This window comes from Rana temporaria, chromosome 3, assembly GCF_905171775.1.
Source record: "Rana temporaria chromosome 3, aRanTem1.1, whole genome shotgun sequence".
In the NCBI taxonomy this organism is placed as follows: domain Eukaryota; kingdom Metazoa; phylum Chordata; class Amphibia; order Anura; family Ranidae; genus Rana; species Rana temporaria.
In genome coordinates this window covers 453,168,616-453,189,631 of record NC_053491.1, presented here as the reverse complement: position 1 = coordinate 453,189,631, position 21,016 = coordinate 453,168,616, and the positions used below count along the sequence as shown (strand labels likewise).

Genomic DNA, 21,016 nt, shown 5'->3' with positions numbered 1-21,016 from the left:
TGCCCAGCAGCCACAGCAGGAACAGGTTAAAGTGCATCAGTAGACACAACGTAGCTAGATTCAGCAAGATTGCCTTAACTTTGCGGCGGCGCAGCTTAGCGTGTTTAGGCTACGCCGCCGTAAGTTAGCGAGGCAAGTACTTGATTCTCAAAGTATTTGCTTGCTAAGTTACGGCGGCGTAGCCTAAAGCAGGCGGGCGTAAGGGCGCCTAATTCAAATTTGTCTGAGGGGGGCGTGTTTTATGATAATAAGGCTTGACCCAACGTGATTGACGCTTTTTTTAACTGCGCATGGGCCAGGTGCCTACATTTCCCAGTGTGCATTGCGGCTAAGTCCTATTGAGGCCTATTGATTTTGACGTGGACGTAAACAACGTAAATCCATTTTCGCGGACGACTTACGCAAACGACGTAAAAATTTCGCATTTCGAAGCGGGAACGGCGGCCATACTTTAACATTACTATCTATTTGATGGAATAACTTCAGGCCTGCTAATGCGTTACGTAAACGGCGTAAATGTACTGCGGCGGCCGGGCGTACATTCGTGAATAGGCGTATCTAGTGATTTACATATTCTATGCCGACCGCAATGGAAGCGCCACCTAGCGGCCAGCCTAAATATTGCAATCTAAGATAGGACGGCGCAAGCCGTCGTATCTTAGATATGTTTAAGCGTATCTCTGTTTGAGAATACACTTAAACATAAGTCGGCGCAGATTCTGAGTTAGGTCGGCGTATCTACTGATACGCCGACCTAACTCTACCTGAATCTAGCTAAACTATTTTTAGGGGGCAAATGTCATGGAAAGGGGGTTAGAATCTCTGTCTGGATTTTATTGTTGTCCCTCTATATTTGTCCTGGTGACCACAGTCACTGGGACAATAATTTATGGGAACCCCAATATCTTACAGTTGTCACCAAAATAGGAAGTGAGGGGGGAAACATTTAATGGGGACACCCATTCCAGTGACCACCATCTGAGAGGGTCCGGCCACTCACTTTGGAGAGATCCCATCACACTTTATGTTGTGTCTTCAGGACGCATTTCTTTTGGGGTTTGGACAGAGTGGTGGACGTTGCTCCCTGGCTGTAGGAGAATGTCACCTTTTCGGTAGAAGCGAAAATACCCTTAAATAATAAAATAACTTGATAACACAAATTCACATTCCTAAATAGACAAGTCAGACCTATTCTGTTAATTAGTAATCCAGTAACTGGATGTGTCAGAGTCTTGCTATTTGTTTTGTACAGATACAAATGTTATTTCCCAGTACAGAAGGAGGTGTGGAATAGGGAATGTACAGTGCAGTGTACAAAAGGAGGTGGTATGGAATAGGGAATGTACAGTACAGTGTACAGAATCGGTTGGAAAGGAATAGGGAATGTACAGTGCCGTAAACAAATAGAGGGAGTGTTGGAAAGGGAATGTACAGTGCAGTGTACAGAATAAGGGGGTGTGGAATAGGGAATGTACAGCGCAGTGTACATAATGAGGGGGTGTGGAATAGGGAATGTACAGCGCAGTGTACATAATGAGGGGGTGTGGAATAGGGAATGTACAGCGCAGTGTACAGAATGGGGAGATGTGGAATAGGGAATGTACAGTTTATAGGAGGAAGTGGTGTGGAATACGCAGTGTACAGTGCAGTGTACAAAATGCGGCAGTGAGAAGGTACAGCACCAGGGCTTTTTTTCAGCAGGAACAGGGGAACGGGGGGGAACGCAGTTCTGGCACCTTCTGGACTGACTGTATGTAATGTCAAGGGGTGCTGGGATGTGCTGCAGGGTATTGATGCTCACTGCTGGCGGATCTATTCTAGCTGGAGGGGATCTATTTTTGCAGGGGGGTCTAGTGTTGCTGAGGAGGTCTAGTGTTGCTGGTGGGGGACCTATTGTTGCTGGGGGGGTCAGTTGTTGCTGAAGGAGATCTATTGTTGGGGGAGGGGTCTATGGTTGATGGCTGCCAGAGAGTCTATTAATGCTGGCTGTGCGGAGATCTGTTGATGCTGCCGGGAGTCTATTGTTGCTGGGGGGGGGGGGGGGATTTTGCTGTGGGTGGTACATAGTTAGGAGGATCTATTGTTGCTGGCTGAAGGGGAAACCAAATTCCATACAAATTACTTAGCACAACAAAATACTTGGTTCTGTATTGTCTAAAAGGGGCAGTACTGGGAGGTGGGTAGGAGATGGAACCAAGGGACGTTGCTCGGAGGTGGGTAGGGGCGGAGAAAACAAGTGACTCGGGAAAGGGGAGTTCCTGCACCTATTGTCTGAGAAAAAAAGCCCTGTGCAGCACAGTATACAGACGAAAAAGAGAATAAAAATAGTTCAGGGCCTATTTAGTTTTGTCCTCTGAGACGCATTGACAGTCCATGTAAACGGAACGGGATTCCTAACCCACCGAGCTTCAACACGTAAAGTTGTGTTAACCTGCATATTGCTTGTGAAAACGCCCTTATTGGATGAATACACAACGGTTATTATGTTAGGCAGACATATGTAGGGTATAAAAACAAATAAATTATATTTGTTCAGCCTGCAATAGTCTAACGAATTCCTCCATCCACATTATACAGCAGTGATGGCAGAATCTCCCGCCATGGCTATTGTACGCTGACAGCCCTAGCAGGCACCTGTCAGAATACATCAACATGATTGGATGCAGTTGCTGTTCAGCCAATAACCTTTCACCTTTCTCCTTCAATTTTTCTAATTGAAAGATGACGGGCGACAGGGCCACCCAAGTAGCACATTTTGGCCAGTGCTTTAGGAAGCAGACATGATCTGTACAGTGTGGACACAGCATTACATTCCCAATAGGCAGATGAAGGATCAGGTTGGATTATCATAACTTGGTCATAACGGGCATGAGGAAACAGAAGCAACCTTTATTTTCTTTAACATAGTCAGGGCCGATCCTAGGCAGGGTGCACAGGGTGCATTGCACCCAGGCGCCTGCAGAGGTGGGGGCGCCAAACATCTAACAGGCTCTCTAACAGAATCCCTCTCTGTGTCCATCAGAGAGACCCCCCTCCAGGTCCCAATAAAGTTCTCTGCTTCTCTTCCTGTATTATGTTTATTGTTAGGAGATCATGTAAGGATCCCAGGGTAATGAAGACTTTGTGGGGGAGCACCTCTGTGGTTGAGTCATTGCCATAAAAACATTTGTAAAGGGGAGGAGTTAGTAAAAGGACAACGCCCATGTGGGGGTGCCAGAAATATTTCTGCACCCAGGCGCCTGTGACCCTAGGATTGGCCCTGAACATAGTAATAACAAATATCCGTTCCTTATTGAACTACAGTATTTTATAACTAATCCAAAATTACATTTTATTCTGTGATTTGTCCCTTTTATGAAATGATGTTTCTGGCACAAAGCAGTTTAAATACAGTTAGGTAGATTCACATACATTGGCCTAACGTTAGGACGGCCTAGCCTAGCCTGTTTAGGCTACACCGCCGTAAATTAGTTAGGCTAGTAGTGATTTTCAATCTACTTACCTGCTAATCTACAGCGGCGTAGCCTAAAACGCGGCGGGTGTAAGGGCGCCTAATTCAAATGACTTGGAGGGGGGCGTGTTGTATGGAAATGAGGCTTGACCTCAAGTTTTTTGACGTTTTTTTTACACTGCGCATGCGCCGGGCGACTACATTTCCCAGGCCGCATTGTGACTAAGTACGCCGTACGGGCCTATTGATTTCGACGTGGACGTAAACGACGTAACTCCCGATTCGCGGAGGACCTGCGCAAACTACGTAAAAAATTCGAACCTTGCGGCGGGAACGGCGGCCATACTTTAACATTACTAGTCCACTAGAGCATAGCTCTAACTTTAGGCGGCCTATCCCTTACGGAAACAACGTAATTCGACGGCGTAGGCCTGGCGTACGTTTGCGTTCGTTCGTGAATCGGCGTATCCCCTCATTTACATAATCTACGCCGGCCGCAATGGAAGCGCCATCTAGCGGCCAACAGAAACATTGCAATCTAAGATAGAACGGCGCAAGCCGGCCTATCTTAGATATGTTTAAGCGTATCTCTGTTTGAGCATACGCTTAAACATACGGCGGCGTAGATTCAGAGTTAGGTCGGCTTATCTACTAATAAGCCGGCCTAACTCTTTGTGAATCTACCTAAGTGTTCCCAAACAAACAAATGCAATTTTTTTAAGTTTAAGTTTACATATAAACAGTAGAAAAATAAAAATAAAGCTAGGTTAAGGAGCCGATAAGGGATGAAAAAAATGAATTAGGGTTAACACGGATCAGATTTCCTGCCCTGCAAGACAGGGGGAGGTGCTATGCAACAGAGCTTTGTAAATCTCAAGACAGGGTGGACAGAAATGCATATCCTTTGGCAGGATCACAGGATGATCACATTTAGCATAATCCATAGGAAAAGGAGGCAAAAAGGCAGTACAAAAACACTAAATTTCAAACAAGCAAACTTTTCTGAACTGCACTCAACACAAGACATAAATTGGGACCAAATCCTAGAAACACTGAACACATAGGCCCGAATTCACATACATCGGCGCATATTAATGCCGGTGCAGCGTATCGAATATACGCTATGCCGACGCAGCGCAGAGAGGCAAGCACAGTATTCACAAAGCACTTGCCTCCACTCGCCTCCCAAACTGCGCTGGGTTTCCTCTGCATAAGCCAGCGTAGGTGGAAGTGGGCGTGAGCCATGCTAATGAGGCGTGACCCCATGCAAATGATGGGCCGAGCGCCATACAAGTACTTAAAACCTACGGTGCATGCGCCGTCCCGTGGATGCCTCCCAGTGCGCATGCTCAGAATCACGTCGAAACAACTGCTTAAGATACGTCGAATCGCTGCCTACGACGTTAACGTAACCTACGCCTAGCCATATTCACGTACTACGTAAACGACGTAAAATACGACGGCTGTGTTCCCAGGTCCATACCTTTGCATTGGTTGCATAACTTTACACCGGACGTACGACTTACGCAAACCGCGTATATGATGCGCCGGCCGCAAGTACGTTCGTGAATCGCCGTATTTCCCTCATTTGCATATTTGAATCGAAAATCAATGGGGCGTCCAGCGTAAATATGCGCCCACGATACGCCGGCGTAGGCAAGTTACGTCGGTCGGAAGAAGCCTATTTTTAGGCGTATCTTGGTTTCTGAGTCCGGCGCACAGATACGACGGCGCATCTTTGCACTTACGCTGCGTATCTATAGATACGTCGGCGTAAGTGCTTTGTGAATCCGGGCCATAGTAAACAAAGATATCACACAGTGCATTCCAATGGCAATAAATATAGAAGAGCAAAGGTTAAACCTGGGTGGCTAAACTGTAAAAAGTCTTATTAAAGACAAAAATATGACCTTTAGAAAATATAAAGGGGATGGGTCATCGTCAGCACTTCAACACTACAAGGAATACAATACAAAGTATAAGGACCCAATCAGGGAGGCTAAAAAAGATTATGAATAACACAGCAGAATTTTTTTTTATATATTAACAGTAAAAAAAGCGAGGTCAGAGCACATTGCCCACATAAAAGATGATGAAGGGAGGATGGTTACAGATGACACAGAGAAGACAACTATACTAAATGCTTTCTACTTTTTTACACAGGAAAAGGAGGGGTAAACCGACCATGACTGCATTGTTAGTATGGCATTGCAGGATGTACCCTTGTGGCTAACAGAAGCCATTGTCCTGAAAAGACTAGAAAAACACAAATAAATCACCAGGACAGGATGGCTTACATCCGAGAGTCCTCAAAGAACTCAGTCAGGTTATAGCCAGACCATTGTTCCTAATCTTTATGGCCAGCATATGAATGAATGAGTGACTTGTATAGTGCTACACATGCAAACTGAATCGCCTCTATGCGCTTTTTGCAGCCAGTGTCTTCCTGGCTGGTGTGGTCATTTACCCTGTAGGATCTCGACACTCTTAGGACACAGAGTCATACACACATATATACAGGGCCAATTTGGACAGGATCCAATTAACCTACCAGCATGTCTTTGGAGTGTGAGAGGAAACCGGAGTACCTGGAGGAAACCCACGCAGACACAGGGAGAACATGCAAACTCCAGGCACATGGTGTCGTGGTCGGGATTTGAACCAGCCACCCTTTTGCTGCTAGGTGAAAGTGCTAACCACTACACCACTGTGCTACCCTATTGACAGGAATGATACCAGCTGATTGGAGAAAAGCCCACTTGGTACCAATATTCAAAAATGGGCAGAGACATATTCCTGGGAAACTACAGACCAGTCAGCCTAACATCAATAGTATGTAAACTGTTGGAGGGGATGATAAGGGACGATATCCAATAATATGCTGATGAAAACAGCATTATCAGCAGAAATCATCATGGGTTTACGAAGGGTCGTTCCTGCCAGACCAATCTGTTGAAGTGAGCTGACATCTAGATAGGGGAAGCTATGGATGTTGTGTATCTGGATTTTGAAAAAGCATTCGATACAGTTCCCCACAAACGCTTAATCAACAAACCGAGGTCTGTAGACATAGACCATCAAGTTTTTTCATGGATAGAAAACTGGTTACAGGGGGCGCGTCCAAAGGGTGGTGATAAATAACGTGTACTCAGGAGTGGTGAGTGGGGTACCCCAAGGTTCTGTACTGGGACCAATTATGTTAAATTTCTTCATAAATCGATCAATCTCAGTTTTTGTTTAAAATATGAAGTACATTGCATAAACAAATAATTGAGTGAAAAAATTGATAATGACACCAAAAAAATATTAAATTAATAAGATAATTAGTTAATATCCAAAATAACCTCAATGAGAGGTTGTGTAGATTATGGAAATACAGAAATAGTATGTGAATACCAAAACTTTAAAAATGAAAAAGATTACTGATAAGTGATTCATAAAAATCCAAAAAGTAAATTGCTTAGTGAATAAATACGTGATCCTAATAATACAATGGGATGTGTGTAGGTGAAAAGAGTCCAAAAAACAAGATCCCAAATGTGGATGTATGAATCCAGGGTCTTCTTTCTCAGAGATAGAGTGACATCAAAGAATACACTTCCTTCCACCAGATAGGCACCCGAGTGATTTAGAGATGTAGTCTCCTTACCCGCTGTTCGCCAATCCCAGACGACGTCCGCTTGTGACGAAACGCGTAGGATGTGGCCTGCGCCATTGTATTATTAGGATCACGTATTTATTCACTAAGCAATTTACTTTTTGGATTTTTATGAATCACTTACTTATCAGTAATCATTTTCATTTTTAAAGTTTTGGTATTCACATGCTATTTCTGTATTTCCATAATCTACACAACCTCTCATTGGGGTTATTTTGGATATTAACTAATTATCTTATTAATTTAATATTTTTGTTGGTGTCATTATCAATTTCTTCACTCAATTATTTGTTTATGCGCTGTATTTCATTTTTTAAACACTTTCTTTAAATTTGTATCTACAATTTTTGGTACTGGCAGCATTTACTTTTTTCCCCACTCAGTTTAGCGCAGTGTTTTTCCAAGTCTTTTGGAAATCCTTTTTTTATTTAATCTCAGTTTTTGCAGACAACACAAAAATTAGCAGGGCAATAACTTTCCAGCCAAATGTGGAAGCTTTACAAAAAAGAGCTAAATAAAATAATGGGGTGGACAACTACATGGCAAATTAGGTTTAATGTTGAAAAATGAAAAGAATATGGCCCGGATTCAGAAAGACTTACGACGGGCGTATCAGTAGATACACCGTCGTAAGTCCAAATCCGCGCCGTCGAAACTTTAAGCGTATGCTCAAACTGAGATACGCTTAAATGTTGCTAAGATACGACTGGCGTAAGTCTCCTTCACCGTTGTATCTTGACTGCATATTTACGCTGGCCGATAGGGGCATGTATGCTGATTTACGCCTAGAATATGTAAATCAGCTAGATACGCCTATTCACGAAAGTACGCCCGGCCGTCGCAGTACAGATACGTCGTTTACGTTAGGCTTTTTCCGGCGTAAAGTTACCCCTGCTATATGAGGCGCAGCCAATGTTAAGTATGGACGTCGGGCCAGCGTCGATTTTTCCGTCGATAACGTTGTTCGCGAATAGGGCTGTGCGTAATTTACGTTCACGTCGAAAGCATTGGCTTTTTGCGGGTTAATTTGGAGCATGCGCACTGGGAGGGATACTTTCACGGACGGCGCATGCGCTGTTCGTAAAAAGCGTCATTTTACATAAAACACGCCCACATCTTACACATTTGAATTAGGCGGGCTTACGCCGGCCAATTTACGCTACGCCGCCGCAACTTACAGAGCAAGTGCTTTGTGAATAATGCACTTGCCTGTCAAAGTTGCGGAGGCGTATCGTAAATAGGATACGCTACGCCCGCACAGAGTTACGCGCTCCCTACCTGAATCTGGCCCTATAAACGCAAACTACTCACTAGGGGGAGAACCTCTGGGGTAAGCAAGGATGGAGAAAGAACTGGGGGTCCTGGTAAAAGACAGACTGAATATCAAGCTGCAGCAAGCAAATCCGGCAGAATATTAGGTTGTATAAAAAAGGGATATACTCTAGAGAAAAAAAACGAGAATCCTTCCACTTTATAAATCTCTGGTTCAGCCACATGAGTATTCCATCCTGTTCTGGTTGCCAGTGCTCATGAGGGATGTGGTGGAGCTGGAGAGAGTACAGAGAGCGGCAACTAAATTAGTAGGCGGATTGGAGGACCTCAATTATGGGGAACGACCACAAGCACTCAATTTGTTCTCCCTGGAGAAGAGACGCTTGAGAGGAGATATGATAGTGGTATACAAATACCTCAATGGTGTTCAAACCTATTCAGTCTCAGGGAGTGTAGGAAGACACGGGGCCACACAATGAGGTTGGAGTAGAAGCAGTTCAACCTTAAGGGATTTTTCACTGTAAAGCCCTGTACACACGGTCGGACCTTTGTCCGACCAAAATCACATCGGAATTCCGACGGAATTCCATCGGAGTAAAAGAGAACATGTTCTCTATCTAAACACCAACGGAATTCCTCTGAATTTCCGATGGAGATAATCCAATGGGGCATACACACGGTTGGAATTTCCGATGGGAAAAAGTCTGTCTGACTTTTTCCATCTGAAATTCCGATAGTGTGTATGGGGCATTAGGGCGGTAAGGATGCGGAATTCTCTTCCACAATTGGTGATGTCAGCGGAGAGTACGGATTTTTTGTTAAAAGATTCTTGGACATGCATCTTAGTGAACACAACATACAGGGATATGGGAATGATCATCAACATTGACACACATACAACTACACAGGTTTTATCCAACCTTACCTACTATGAAACTATGAAAATAGCTCTTGTATATCGATTTAATTATTGTGCCTAGAGTTAATGATTATTCTTGCTGCTTACAAGCTCATGTCAAGTAGCGTGATATAAAAGCAGATCAGAACTCATGCATTATTAAAACAACGAAATGTGATGTTTGCTAGACTATAAGCAGCTGCCCCAATTTCTGTACAGACAGGTATGAATCAGAGTTATATATAAAAACCAATGAAAAACTAGACTAGAGATGACATCACTGGTTGCTAGGACTGGCTGGATCTCGAAGGTTGCATTCACATGGCAATGTTCCCGAAGTCTGTGCTTCTGTTGATTTCTGCCCATGTTTTAAAGAGGAACTAGACTTTTTAAAATATTTCCTAGATATACATGTCAAGCTGGTGCACAAAATATATATATACATACATTGGTGTGCACAGCCTATTGTATTACGGTCAGGGCTTTTTTTTCAGCTGGAACTTGGTGGAACTCAGTTCCACCACCTCTGCCTCAGGTTTATTGTTCCCTTCTCACCAGTCACCACTATCACTTGTAAAAAAAAGAAGTTAGGCTTTTTACCAATGACAGCTTATTTCCCAACAGCTCCCACAGATCTGATCTCCTGAGCGGCTCCCACTGAGTGCAGGATGGGGACAAGGGAGATGAAGGTGCCTGGGGTGCAGTGCAGACTCCAAAACCCCTACAAGTGATAGAGGCAGAGCCACCTACAGTGTGTGGGGAGGTACTAGAGCCGACTGGGTGCTTCAACTTAATACAGCAGCACAAGTAAGACATGTGGAAGAGGATGGAACTTCTAAGGAGGGAGGGAGAAGATGGGGGCAGTGGAAGGGTGGTTGCATGCAGAGGCCAGAGCTGAAGAGGGGTAAAAGCCAGATGTAGATGGGGGATGCAGAAGTAAGCAGCCTTGGAAGAAGGCGAAGTGCACCCCTGAACTCTGCAACTCTGCACTATGTATGCAGAGCACCCCTTAACGCTACACAATGTACGTAGCACACACCTGAACTCTGCACTCTGTGTGTAAACCCCCCCCAACTCAGACCTCTGTATGTAATGCACTCCTGGTATTTAATACCCCTTTAAGACCCTTCCACTATAAATTAAATTTGACCACACCATTTGATGGAGGTTGGATAATTGGTTTGGAGGGTGTGTGCGTGGGGGGAGGAGGGTCGTGGTTGAGTTCCTGCACCTATTTTCTGAGAAAAAAAAGCCCTGATTACGGTATTACACACATACGTGTATATCGGCAGAGCAGGGTTGTCTACCCATTTGTAAAGAGCACGCCAAACCCAAAGGTCAGGACCTTAAATAGACTGCCACACCACTAGAGTCACATAGGTGGCCAGCATCCAATAGGATCGCTGCCCCAGTGACTCAAGAAACCATAGAGGAACCCTGTTCTCCATGACTTCCTCTGCCTCTGCATTGCCGCTGCAGTTGAGCGCCACTCCTCTACCCTTCTAGTACCTCCCTACTGGTGATGTCTACTGCCTTCACTGCCAGCAGTAGACATCACCAGTAGGGAGGTACTAGAAGTGTAGAGGTGAGGTCTATCCCAGTGATTACAGGAGAAGTCCAAAACATCCTCTGCTCTTCTTGAAAGGCTTTCCATGTACTTTTGGAGCATGCCTGGGGAAATTTGGGCTCATTCAACAAAAAGAACATTTGTGAGATCTTCTAAAGATAAGGAACAAGGAGACGTGGCTCACAACTGATGTTCCAGTTATTCCCAAAGGTGTTCAGTAGGGTTGAGGCCGGGACTGTAGGCCACTCAAGATCCTCTATACCGAGCTAATGAAACTGTGTCTTTATGGAGCTGGCCTTGTGCACAGGGGCACGGCCGTACTGGAACAGATAAAGGCCTTCACCAAACTGTATTCTTAATGTTGGAAGTGCACAATTGTCTAAAATGTCCTTTTTTTTTTTTTAAATATTAACAGATCTGACACTGGAAACGCCAGAGCTCAATCATTTGGTGGGTTGCTTGTATGTTTTTAGCTACCGTATATACTGCCCGTCGCTCTAAATTTACGTAGTTTCCGTAGAGATACGTCGCGTAAAACTAAGCATGCTCTCTAGGTGGACTAACCAATGTTAAGTATGGCCGTCGTTCCCGCGTCCAATTTTAAAATTTCACGTCATTTGCGTAAGTCGTCCCGAATGGCGCTGGACTCCATTTACGTTAACGTCAAAACCAATGACGTCCTTGCGACGTCATTTAGCGCAATGCACGTCGGGAAATTTTAGGGACGGAGCATGCGCAGTACGTTCGGCGCGGGAACGCGCCTAATTTAAATGGTCCCCGCCCCATTTGAATTAGGCGGGCTTGCGCCGGGCGGATTTACGCTACGCCGCCGCAAGTTTACAGGTAAGTGCTTTGTGAATCAAGCACTTACGCTGTAAACTTGCAGCGGTGTAACGTAAATGGGATACGTTACGCCGCCGCAGCGTAACGTATTTCTATGTGAATCTGGCCCTATGTCTTCAACTTTCAATTCTCTGTTTTAACAGTCCATGTGGAAGGCAACCCTGCAACAGCACTCCTCCTACTACACCACTAATCTTGGGCCTCAACACAAACCCTTCTCCCCGTACGTGGCATCATAGCAGCCAGAAGAACGATAGCGGCTGCCTTGAAACTACTAATCGTTCTCGGTTTCTTCAATACCTGAACACTAGCACACAATATGAGCTGATGTTTGCAGTTAAAAACAGTAAACGTGCACCCTTCTGGAGGCACTGGCATAAATGGCTGAATCACTCGGACTGTACAGCAAGCATTTAAAGGGGTTGTAAAGGTTTTTAAAAAATAAATAAAAACAACAAACATACCGTACTTACCTCCACTGTGCAGTTCGTTTTGCATAGGGATGCTCGGGGGCCGTCTGAGCTCCTCCCCACAGGAGCTAACCTTCTTCTGGGAAGCACTCTCCCAAGAGGTTTAGCATGCGGGCGCGCTCCCGTGTGATACAGTGGCGGCCATAGCCGCCAAGTGCATCACTCATCCCCGCCCCCCGGTGTGCCACGTCATTGATTTGATTGACAGCAGCGGGAGCCAATGGCTGCGCTGCTATCAATCTCCAATGAAGAGCCGCTTCAAGCTGGGGGAAACCATCGCAGGATCGTGCCCACAGAGTTTTGTGCATTCTGCATACTTCCTTGATAAAAATAAAGATAAATAAAAAGAAAAGAAAGAAATCTGCAGTGCAAATTGCTCTGATGTGTGGCTTTGAAATCACGCTGAAGTATCGATATTTTAAAGCCACACCAGTGAGAACGGGGGGGGCTAAAGAATAGGAATGTGCTGCAGCAACATGTCATATATATATACTGTACACAGTGTATATGTTTGGTGGTCCTTGTTTGGCAATTTAAAGCGGGAGTTCACCGATAAATGATGTTTTTTGCTCTTTTACCCTTAGATGGATGCTCATTTAGTCTAGGGGAATCGGCTAGTTGTTTTAAAATCCGAGCATTACTTACCGTTGTAGAGGGCGATCTTCTCCGCCACTTCCGGGTATGGGTCTTCGGGACTGGGCGTTCCTTCTTGATTGACAGTCTTCCGACAGGCTTCCGAAAGGCTTCCGACAGTCGCATCCATCGCGTCACTAGTAGCCCGAAAGAAGCCGAACGTTGGCGTGGCTCTATACTGCGCCTGCGCACCGACGTTCGGCTACTTTCGGAAAATCGTGACGCGATGGATGCGACCGTCGGAAGCCTTTCGGAAGCCTGTCGGAAGACTGTCAATCAAGAAGGAACGCCCAGTCCCGAAGACCCATACCCGGAAGTAGCGGAGAAGATCGCCCTCTACAACGGTAAGTAATGCTCGGATTTTAAAACAACTAGCCGATTCCCCTAGACTAAATGAGCAATCCATCTAAGGGTAAAAACAGGATTTTACCGGTGAACCTCCGCTTTAAGTAAAACCTGCCTGTGTGGTATTGTACTTGAACAAGTCCTGCCTTGTCTACATTGCACAGTGACATACCCTACAGCAATCTACACAAAAACATTGTCTAATTTACAACTCGACAAAAATGTCTACAAGAATACAAATCATTGCTCATTTGTAGCATTTTTTTTTTTTTTTGGCAGGGCACAGAATGTTCATTGACCCTTTCACTATGAAGAACAGGTACCCCACATCATGACTGGACCCCTTGCTGGACAACTGATAATGAATGTAAAACATTATGGCAAAAGAAAGGATATAATGACAGTTGTGAACTCTTTTTTAAATGACCCTTTTGGATTAATAAAGTATTAAAAAAAAAATACCCGGTATCCTCTGTGGTATATACAGAAGTTTTTTTTGCAAAATAGACACAATTTTTTTACTTACATTCTGTTAGTATTATTAATATTATTTGTGCATTTTTATATTTTAGATTTACCAGGGATTTTTGAAGTTGGTTTGAATTGGCATGAATTATTAAGCTAGGGTATTTGTATTCATCCTATTGCATTTTCAACTGCCAGGGACTGTAGAAATCAGCAGTAATTGTAATTCTATATTTATGTATATAGGTAAGATAAAATGTAAAGTGTACAAAATACCAATGATGCAATATATCCAAACTAGTGAAAAAGTCCAAGTAAAGTGCTTCTATAGCATTGTCAATTTATGCTGCGCTTTACAAATATAGGGCCAGATTCTTGTTGAAGTGCGGTGGCGTAACGTATCGTAGATACGTTACACCGCCGCAAGTTTTCATCGCAAGTGCCTGATTCACAAAGCACTTGCAATGAAAACCTACGCCGGCGGCCTCCGGCGTAAGCCCGTGTAATTCAAAGGGGCGTGTGCCATTTAAATTAGGCGCCGAACCTACTGCGCATGCTCCCTTTTGAATTTCCCGCCGTGCTTTGCGTGAAGTGACGTCATTTTTTCGAACGGCGACGTGCGTAGCGTACTTCCGTATTCCCGGACGTCTTACGCAAGAAGGGAACATTTTTACATTTCGATGCAGGAAGGATGGCCATACTTCATACAGCACATACGTGTGCTGTGTAAAGTTAGGGCACCAAAAACGACGACTAACCTTGCGACAGGAAACTAGACTAGCAGCGACGTAGCGAACGCGAAAAACCGTCGTGGATTGCCGTAACTCCTAATTTGCATACCCGACGCTGGTTTACGACGCGAACTCCCCCCAGCGGCGGCCACGGTATTGCATCCTAAGATCCGACAGTGTAAAACAATTACACCTGTCGGATCTTAGGGCTATCTATGCGTAACTGATTCTATGAATCAGTCGCATAGATACTCTGAGAGATACGACGGAGTATCTGAGATACTCCGTCGTATCTCCTTTGTGAATCTGGGCCATAGTGTACATTCACATCAGTCCCCGCCCTCAAAGCGAATAAAATCTAAGGTCCCGAACTCACATAACTAACGCCAATTAACCTACCAGCATGTCTTTGGAGTGTGGGAGGAAACTGGAAGTACCTAGGTTTGGTAGAACTTTTTACAAACTAAACATATGGGAAGCATATGGGTTAAACAGGATGATCACTAAAAGTACAACCACATACCCTGATGCCGTAATCCTAAAAGTAAACAATAAACTGTGATAAAAACAAACATAAGCCATTAGAACCTGTTTCAACAGGTTAACAAGGTTTTTGCATACCAATGCAAGTCTACGGGAGTGCAATATCTGCTTGAAGCATATTAAATGGAAGTCAACTGCAGGTCATAAGGAGGTCAACTGTAGATAACGTGAAAGTCCACTATAGGTCAGAAAGAGGTCAACTTCAGATTAGACCGAAGTCAACTGTAAATCAGGAGGTCAACTGTAGATCACACAAAAGTCCATTATGAGTCAGAAGGAGGCCAACTTCAGATTAGACCGAAGTCAACTCCAGGTCAGAAGGAGGCCAACTTCAGATTAGACCGAAGTCAACTCCAGGTCAGAAGGAGGCCAACTTCAGATTAGAATGAAGTCAACTCCAGGTCAGAAGGAGGCCAACTTCAGATTAGACCGAAGTCAACTGCAGGTAAGAAGGAGGTCAACTTCATGGCCTCATGTCTGGCCATCTGAATAGAACAGTGCAGCAGCGACAATAACATAGATTCGTGCAATGCATGAATCTATGTTATTAGACTCAGTGGCGGTGAGAGCCAGAGGGGGCAGCACTCCAGCGCCCTCTATGGACGAACCGCCACTGGAATGAAGGTATCTTTAGGATGTCCCCAGCAAAGGCAGCATGAATGCAGTGAAGGCATTATCTAGATGGCCACAGAGTCAAGCAAGGCATGTTCTATAGCATGGGGATCGATGGTGCCAGTAGTTTGTAGCGGGCCAGCTACGGCTGACAATAATAGAACAGCGTGTGTATAACATGCTGTTCTATTTAAGGCTGAGAGGCATGTGTGCCGAATAGAGCGCAAATGGTGCTGGGCACTTCCCCGTTCCAGGCTGGAACGCACGCGGCACCGGGCGATGACATCATCGCGTGGTCGCCGCGTTGCGGTCCAGCGTGGAACGCATTACGGCGCCAGGCGCCGATTACACTGGCTCACAATATGCTTTCCAATTTATCCCAAAGTAGTTCAGTAGGGTTGAGGTCAGGGATCGGTTGAAGGCCACTCAAACTCCTTCACAGCAGTGTTAATTTCATTGATGAAAGTAACACTATTTTAATTGACTAAAATACCACTTAAACTAAAACAATTCAGGTGACTAGAATACGACTAAAACTAAAATGGAATTCTAGTCAAAGGGGCAGATCCACAGAGCGAGTACACCGGTATATCTACTGATACGCCGGCGTACTTTCAAATTTCCAGCGTCGTATCGTTGTTTTGAATCCTCAAAACAAGATACGACGGCATCTGGGTTAGATCCGACAGGTGTACGTCTTCGTACGCCATCGGATCCAAGATGCAATACTTCGGCGTCCGCTGGGTGGCGTTCACGTTGTTTTCCGCTTCGGGTATGCAAATTAGCTATTTCCGACGATCCACGAACCTACGAGCGGCCGGCGCATTCCTTTACGTCGTCTCTAGTCGGCTTTTTCCGGCGTATAGTTAAAGCTGGTATTTCATCGCGTATAGTTAGACTTGCCATGTTAAGTATGGCCGTCGTTCCCGCGTTTAATTTGATTTTTATTTATTTTTTTGCGTAAGTCGTCCGTGAATCGGGATGGACGTAATTCACGTCTATGTTAAAAAAAATGACGTCCTTGCGACGTCATTTAGCGGGAAATTTAGGGACGGCGCATGCGCAGTTCATTCGGTGAGGGGACGCGCTTCATTTAAATGAAACATGCCCCCTAATCGCCGATTTGAATTCCGCGCCGTTGCGCCGCTTGAGATACACTACGCCGCCGTAACTTACGGCGCAAAATCTTCCTGGATTCGAAATAAAGCCAGGTAAGGTACGGCGGCGTAGCATATCTCATATACGATGCGCCAGGGCAGATCTTTGTGGATCTGCCCCAAAGTCTTTGACCAAAACTAAACTAAATCGAAATTTTACATCAAAATTAACATTGCACTACCACATAAGAATAAGAAGGGGGCATCTACTAACTAAGCTGTTGAAAGAGAAAAAAATTAAGAAAAAATACAGAAAAGGGATTTTCTTATTTTTTTTTTCTTAATACTTAATGTTGGTAATATATTCCGGTAATTTGTTCAATGGGATTACAGCCAATGGAGTTTACAGTTTTTTTTTCTTTCTTATATTTTAAAAATGCACTTATGTTTCTTAATATGCAAAGTTTTCGCTTTATTTATGAAACTTGGTTTTATTTATAAAGACGTTATAAATTACAACATCTAAATCTGTGTCTGTAATGCATGTTCAAACCTTAATACCATAAATAATAATATGTCGTTAGATTTTTATTCCAGAAGTATATAATGAGTTCGGCAATTCTGCTTAAATAATGCATTACAATTTAACTAAACACATTCGACTTTAGTCGACTAAAACATGACAAAAACTAAAACAATTCTTAAAATTGGATGGGCTTTTGTCTTTATTCAACCTTACCTACTATGAAACTATGAATTCAGATAACTAAAATACAACTAAAACTAAAACGATTCAGATGACTAAAATACAACTAACACTAAAACAATTAAAATGACTAAAATACACCTGAAACTAAAACGATTCAGATAACTACAATGCAACTAAAACTGCATTTTAGTCAAAAGATTATGACTAAAACTAAATTGAACTTTGACATCAAAATGAAAACTGCTCCACACCAAACTCATCAAAGAAAGTTTTTAGTAACTAAAAATTTTTTTAGGTTCCCTCTACACAAAAAATAAATATATATAAACATTTATAATGATTATACACACATATGCACGTGCTATGTTCTGGGAACATGATTGCACTGTATCATTGTCACTATTAAAATCTGTATTACAAATCATTTCTATAAAAATTATACATGACCATACACAGAGTCTATGATCAGCCAATTACATACCGGGGTCTGGAATCAGCACCAGTGCCAGGAACAGCAGGACCGGAGGTGGAATCCTCATGGTAGTACACCATCCACTGTACACTAAATGTACACAATATGGGTATATTCCAGTGTCACATGCCTCTAGATAGCCCGCTGTGTGGAACTCTGTAGTAAGGAAGTCCAGAGATACTTATATCAGATATATGAACTTTTTGAAGATTCTTGGTTGTTTGTCCCTTTTCCCATGACACTTTCTCTGTGGCTCCCGCTTCTCCCTCATGTTACTTATAACTCTCTCACTCTTCCCCTCTATCTTTTTCAGTCTCTTTTTCCCATCTATCTCTCTCTCTCTCTAGTCTCTCTCTCTAGGTCTCTTGCTACTGTTTCTCTCTCTCTCTCTCTCTCTCTCTCTCTCAGTCCTCTCTGCCCCTCGTTTCTCTCTCAGCTCTCTCTCTCTCTCTCTCTCTCATGTATCTCTCTCTCTGTGTTGTGTTTCTCTCTCTCTCTCAGTCCCCCTCATTCTCTCTCTCCTATGTTTATCTCTCTCGTGTGTCTCTCTAGCTCATGATTTTCTCTCTCTAGTGTCTCTCTATCTCATGATTCTCTCTCTCTCTCTCTCTCTCTCTCTCTCTCGTGTCTCTCTATCTCATGATTCTCTCTCTCTCGTGTCTCTCTATCTCATGATTCTCTCTCTCTCGTGTCTCTCTATCTCATGATTCTCTCTCTCGTGTCTCTCTACCTCATGATTCTCTCTCTCTCGTGTCTCTCTAGCTCATGATTCTCTCTCTCTCTCTCGTGTCTCTCTAGCTCATGATTCTCTCTCTCTCGTGTCTCTCTAGATCATGATTCTCTCTCGTGTCTCTCTATCTCATGTTTCTCTCTCTCTCGTGTCTCTCTAGATCATGATTCTCTCTCGTGTCTCTCTATCTCATGTTTCTCTCTCGTGTCTCTCTATCTCATGATTCTCTCTCTCTCTCTCTCGTGTCTCTCTAGATCATGTTTCTCTCTCGTGTCTCTCTATCTCATGATTCTCTCTCTCTCTCTCTCGTGTCTCTCTATCTCATGTTTCTCTCTCGTGTCTCTCTAGATCATGATTCTCTCTCTCTCTCGTGTCTCTCTATCTCATGATTCTCTCTCTCGTGTCTCTCAATCTCATGATTCTCTCTCTCGTGTCTCTCTATCTCATCATTCTCTCTCTCGTGTCTCTCTATCTCATGATTCTCTCTCTCTCGTGTCTCTCTATCTTATGATTCTCTCTCATTTCTCTCTCCCATATATCTCTCTCTATGTTGTGTTTCTCTCTCTCTCTCTCCTGTTTCTCTCTCTCGTGTTGCTCTATCTCATGCTTCTCTCTCTCTCTCTCTCTCTCTCTCATGTCTCTCTATCTCATGTTTCTCTCTCGTTTCTCTCTATCTCATGTTTCCCTTTCATGTCCCTCTCTCTATCTCTTTCTCTTGTGTGTGTGTCTCTCTCTCTCATGTTTCTATTTTTTCAGGCTCCCTCTTTCTCTCGTGTTTTAATCCCTAATTTTTCTCTCCCTCTCTTTCATGTCCTCGTGTTTCCCTCTCAGTCTTTCTCTCTCCCTCTCAGTCTCTCTCTCTCAGTCTCTCTCCGTCTATGTCCCAGTCTCTCTCCGTCTATGTCCCAGTCTCTCTCCGTCTATGTCCCAGTCTCTCTCTGTCTCTATGTCCCAGTCTCTCTCTGTCTCTATGTCCCAGTCTCTCTCTGTCTATGTCCCAGTCTCTCTCCGTCTATGTCCCAGTCTCTCTCTGTCTCTATGTCCCAGTCTCTCTCTGTCTCTATGTCCCAGTCTCTCTCTGTCTCTATGTCCCAGTCTCTCTCTGTCTCTATGTCCCAGTCTCTCTCTGTCTCTATGTCCCAGTCTCTCTCTGTCTCTATGTCCCAGTCTCTCTCTGTCTCTATGTCCCAGTCTCTCTCTGTCTCTATGTCCCAGTCTCTCTCTGTCTCTATGTCCCAGTCTCTCTCTGTCTCTATGTCCCCGTCTCTCTCGGTTTCTCTCCCTCTCAGCCCCCCTCCTTACCTCTGTCTCTGAGCTCCTCTCCTCTCTCGGCTTGTTGAGAACTGTCCACACATTAGTCAGTCTTCATTCTCTTCCTGATAAAAAAAGATTTGGTTTCACTTTTGCCTTGGACTTTCCCACCACACGTCACCATGTACAGTACATATAATTATGTTCCCCTTCATATGACGGAATGAACAGAGCAGTATGATCACATAGCAGTCTCTCACCCTAAACAGCTGTGCTCATAAGATTACAGAATTTATGATTTCTTGGCCTTTTTTCAGAGAATATGAATAACACAAAAACATTTCTTTCACTCATGGTTAGTGTTTGGCTGAAGCCATTTATTATCAATCAACTGTGTTTACTCTTTTTGAATCATAATCACAACAGAAACTACCCAAATGACCCTGATCACAAGTTTAAATACCCCAGTTCTTAACCACTTGCTTACTGGGCACTTAACCCCCCCTCCTGCCCAGACCAATTTTAAGCTTTCTGCGCTGACGCCCTTTGAATGACAATTGCGTGGACATACAACACTGTACCCAAATATTTTTTTCCCCACAAATAGAGCTTTCTTTTGTTGGTATTTTATTTTTTGCGGTTTTTATTTTTTGTTAAAAAAAAAATACTGATTTAAAAAAAAAAATATATATATATACAGTGGGGATCGAAAGTTTGGGCACCCCAGGTAAAAATTTGTATTAATGTGCATAACGAAGCCAAGGAAAGATGGAAAAATCTCCAAAAGGCATCAAATTACAGATTAGACATTCTTATAATATGTCAAAAAAAGTTAGATTTTATTTCCATCATTTACACTTTCAAAATTACAGAAAACAAAAAAATGGCGTCTGCAAAAGTTTGGGCACCCTGCAGAAATTATAGCATGCACTGCCCCCTTTGCAAAGCTGAGACCTGCCAGTGTCATGGATTGTTCTCAATCATCGTCTGGGAAGACTAGGTGAGGTCAATCTCAAAGGTTTTAAATGCCCAGACTCATCTGACCTTGCTAACAATCAGCACCATGAGTTCTTCTAAGCAGTTGTCTATAAAACTGAAACTGAAAATAGTTGACGCTCACAAAGCTGGAGAAGACTATAAGAAGATAGCAAAGCGTTTTCAGATGTCAATATCCTCTGTTCGGAATGTAATTAAGAAATGGCAGTCATCAGGAACAGTGGAAGTTAAAGCAAGATCTGGAAGACCAAGAAAAATATCAGACAGAACAGC

General features: G+C 43.7%; 1 protein-coding gene across 3 annotated transcripts in view; it reads right to left on the bottom strand.

Moving 5' to 3' along the window:
* LOC120933444 overlaps positions 1-19,895 on the bottom strand; it is a 74,829-nt gene extending 54,934 nt beyond the window's left edge. For all 3 annotated transcript variants that reach the window (XM_040346662.1, XM_040346664.1, XM_040346663.1), the window contains exons 1-2: positions 19,799-19,895; positions 17,776-17,922 (exon numbers count right to left, since the gene is read on the bottom strand). In XM_040346662.1, coding sequence (XP_040202596.1) covers positions 17,776-17,833 — 58 coding nt within the window. In that variant the 5' untranslated portion in view covers positions 17,834-17,922; positions 19,799-19,895. The remainder of the gene's footprint in view (positions 1-17,775; positions 17,923-19,798) is intronic.
* Positions 19,896-21,016: the final 1,121 nt, after the last annotated feature.